We start from the raw sequence: 2,985 nt of genomic DNA, 5'->3' as shown, positions 1-2,985 counted from the left end.
TGGCTTCTGGTTCAGTCCTGTTGGTTCAGTCCTGGTTCAGTCCTGGTTCACTCCTGGTACAGTCCTGGTTCAGTCCTGGTTCAGTCCTGGTTCAGTCCTGGTTCAGTCCTGGTTCAGTCCTGGTTCAGTTCTGGCTTAGTCCTGGTTCAGTCCTGGTTCAGTCCTGTCCTGTTCAGTCCTGGTTCAGTTCCTGTCCTGTTCAGTCCTGGTGTCCTGCTTAGTCCTGGTTCAGTCCTGGTACAGTCCTGGTTCAGTCCTGTTCAGTGGTCAGTCCTGGTTCAGTTCTGGCTTAGTCTGGTTTAGTCCTGGTTCAGTCCTGTTCAGTCCTTGTTCAGTCCTGGTTCACTCCTGGTTCAGTCCTGGTTCAGTTCTGGCTTAGTCCTGGTTCAGTCCTGGTTCAGTCTGTTCAGTCCTGGTTTCAGTTCTGGTTCAGTCCTGTTCAGTTCCTTAAGTCCTGGTTCAGTCCTGGTTCAGTTCTGGCTTAGTCCTGGTTCAGTCCTTGTTCAGTTCTGGCTTAGTCCTGGTTCAGTCCTGGTTCAGTTCTGGCTTAGTCCTGGTTTGGTCAGTGTGTGTCACGCCTCCTCAGTTTCTCTCTGGTGCCTCCCTCACCTGTTGAAATCCTCTGCAGCTACATTCACTTCTGACACATGAGATTTTCTGTGCTCACAAAAATCAAGCCAAAGCCCAGAAACAGACTGAACACTGCTGCGCCTGATCTGCTGCTGCGCCTCCTCCTGCACCTGCACTGGAATCATCTATGTCATTAGAAATGTTGAAATGTTTTGTATCATTTCAAATCTTTTTGTAATTATTTTATTGACTGTTTTGTTCCAGTATTTCTTGTTGATCCTTTTGTTTCTGCTTCAGTGACTGTTTTTCATTGTTTAAAACTTGAGTAATACTAATTGTTCAGAGCAACACGATCACTCAGTCAACAATAAAATATCCTCCTGAATGTTCAATAATGCTCAAATCCACCTTTATTTTTTGATTTATGAATAATGTCTATTGATAATCGCGAAGGTTTAACTTTTAAAATATGAAACACTGATGTAGAAGACGCAGGGAGAACACGCAACAATAACCGTTTCGAAGTGGGTGGGGCGGAGGCGTTTGCGGCGGCCAAACCCGTTCACATCCATGTGCTCAGACCAGTTTGGCGCACAGGGCGTAGACGGAAAAATACATAACACTGACACGCCTCTGGAAGATATATAAGTCCAAGCAAGTCGTCCACACACACACCATCCTCTTCTTCACCATGGACAAGTCCAACCCTCCCGCTCTGCCTCTGGCCGTTGCTGCGATTCTGGGCGTTTTTGACAAACATGCGAGTAAAGGAGGCGACCCGACCAAACTGTCCGTCGCGGAGGCGAAGGAGCTGATCCGGGAACAGATGGGCCCCATGTGTGAGGTACTGTGACATTTTTATTATTATATTTTTTTAAAGATCACAGATTTTTTACTCTACATGCATTTTTTCACAACTGAGCAATCCAAAACACAAGATGGATTAGAAAAAAAGCATTTAACTGCAATATAATATAATTTAATGCACTTTTTGGCACCCGAATTTAAAAAAAAATTACATATTTGTAAGAATAATCTCAAAACCTGCACAAATTAAGGGCTAATTTTGGACCAAATTGAACTTTTCTGATGGAAAGTCGGCGGCTCCTCTCTGCTGAAATGTCCCATAGAATGACTTTAAACATTTGTCTCCATGGAGGTGACACTCCTGGGCCAGTTTACAGGTCAGATCTGCGGATAAGCGACCCCGCTCTCAGTAAAAATGCGAGTTTTTCAAGACAATAAAACCCCGAGTCATTAAATAAATGCAAGTTACACGTGTTTAATGCAGTACTGTGGGACATTTCAGGCAAAGCAACAACGTCTCCCTCCAAAAAAAAGTTACACACTGCGCTTTATTAAACTTTATTTCTTTTTAAACAGTGCATTTTTCGATTTCAGGCTGAAAAATCTGCGATGTCAATACTTTTTCGATATATTGTGTTTAGAAAAATGGCAAAAAAAACCCCAAAAATGTATCTAGAAATATTACTAACATTTGGGTTCAACGTGCAGGAGGCAAAAAACCAGCCGGACGTGACCCAGATTCTGCAGAGCATGGACTTCGACGGCGACGGCGAGATGGACATCATGGAGTTCATGACGTTCCTGACGTGTTACGCCTGCGCCTGCTACGGGAAAGTCTGCGAGATGAAAGGAAGGAGGAAGTGAACCAAGGGACCACGCGTCGTTTGGGGTCAGCTTTTCTGCGGTGTTTCAAATAAAAAGAATAAAACGTGAACTTGTGTGTTTGGTTTTTTTTTAAACTAAATGATTGATTGATTCGTAACTCTTAAAGGTTCACAATGAGATGGTTCTTCACTGTGGAATATTCTAGACCTCATTCTGACTCTTAAACTAAGAACCACCAGAAAAAAGATTTGGCTTTCTGAGTATAAACCAGATCTAAACCATCATCAACATATCGTATCGTTTAATGTGATGATACAGTATCGATATTGTGAGCTGCTGTATCAATATATCACCAAGAGTATTTTTTTTTTTTGTATATTTTACTAAATTACTTCGTTAGAGTACTACACATTTGATATTTTCACAGTTTTGATGATTAAAATATTTGTTAAACCATTTCTTGTACAAAGTTAAGATGAAACACGAAGACTTTTAGTATCACAGCCATGATTTAGAAATATTTTTTAATTGAACCATATCGAATTGATTTGAAATATATTGTATTGAATCGAAAGCTCGCTGTATCGAGACATGTATCGTATCGTGACCTGTGTATTGAAGAATGTGATGATGATACCCAGCCCTAGACTTTATTGGATCTATTCTTGCATTTTGTATCGTCTGTTCAGGGTTCCCGCTCTTTTTCGGGAGAATTAACGATCGATTATCGATTAATCATTAACGTTTTTATATTAAAATGATCATCATTATTATTACTATCTG

General features: G+C 41.2%; 1 protein-coding gene across 1 annotated transcript; it reads left to right on the top strand.

Annotated features, from left to right (window-relative positions):
* The first annotated feature begins 1,216 nt into the window (after positions 1–1,216).
* Positions 1,217–2,305, top strand: LOC110173728 (protein S100-B-like). Its single transcript, XM_020939741.2, has 2 exons — positions 1,217–1,414; positions 2,086–2,305. The coding sequence occupies exons 1-2, from the start codon at positions 1,262–1,264 to the stop codon at positions 2,239–2,241; spliced, it is 309 nt and encodes a 102-aa protein (XP_020795400.2). The 5' UTR covers positions 1,217–1,261; the 3' UTR covers positions 2,242–2,305.
* The last annotated feature ends 680 nt before the right edge of the window (positions 2,306–2,985 follow it).

Source organism: Boleophthalmus pectinirostris, unplaced genomic scaffold (genome assembly GCF_026225935.1).
Source record: "Boleophthalmus pectinirostris isolate CB_2022bp ecotype Guang Dong unplaced genomic scaffold, ASM2622593v1 HiC_scaffold_20, whole genome shotgun sequence".
In the NCBI taxonomy this organism is placed as follows: domain Eukaryota; kingdom Metazoa; phylum Chordata; class Actinopteri; order Gobiiformes; family Gobiidae; genus Boleophthalmus; species Boleophthalmus pectinirostris.
Note: the sequence above shows the minus strand (reverse complement) of the source record. Positions and strands in the feature narration are given on the sequence as shown.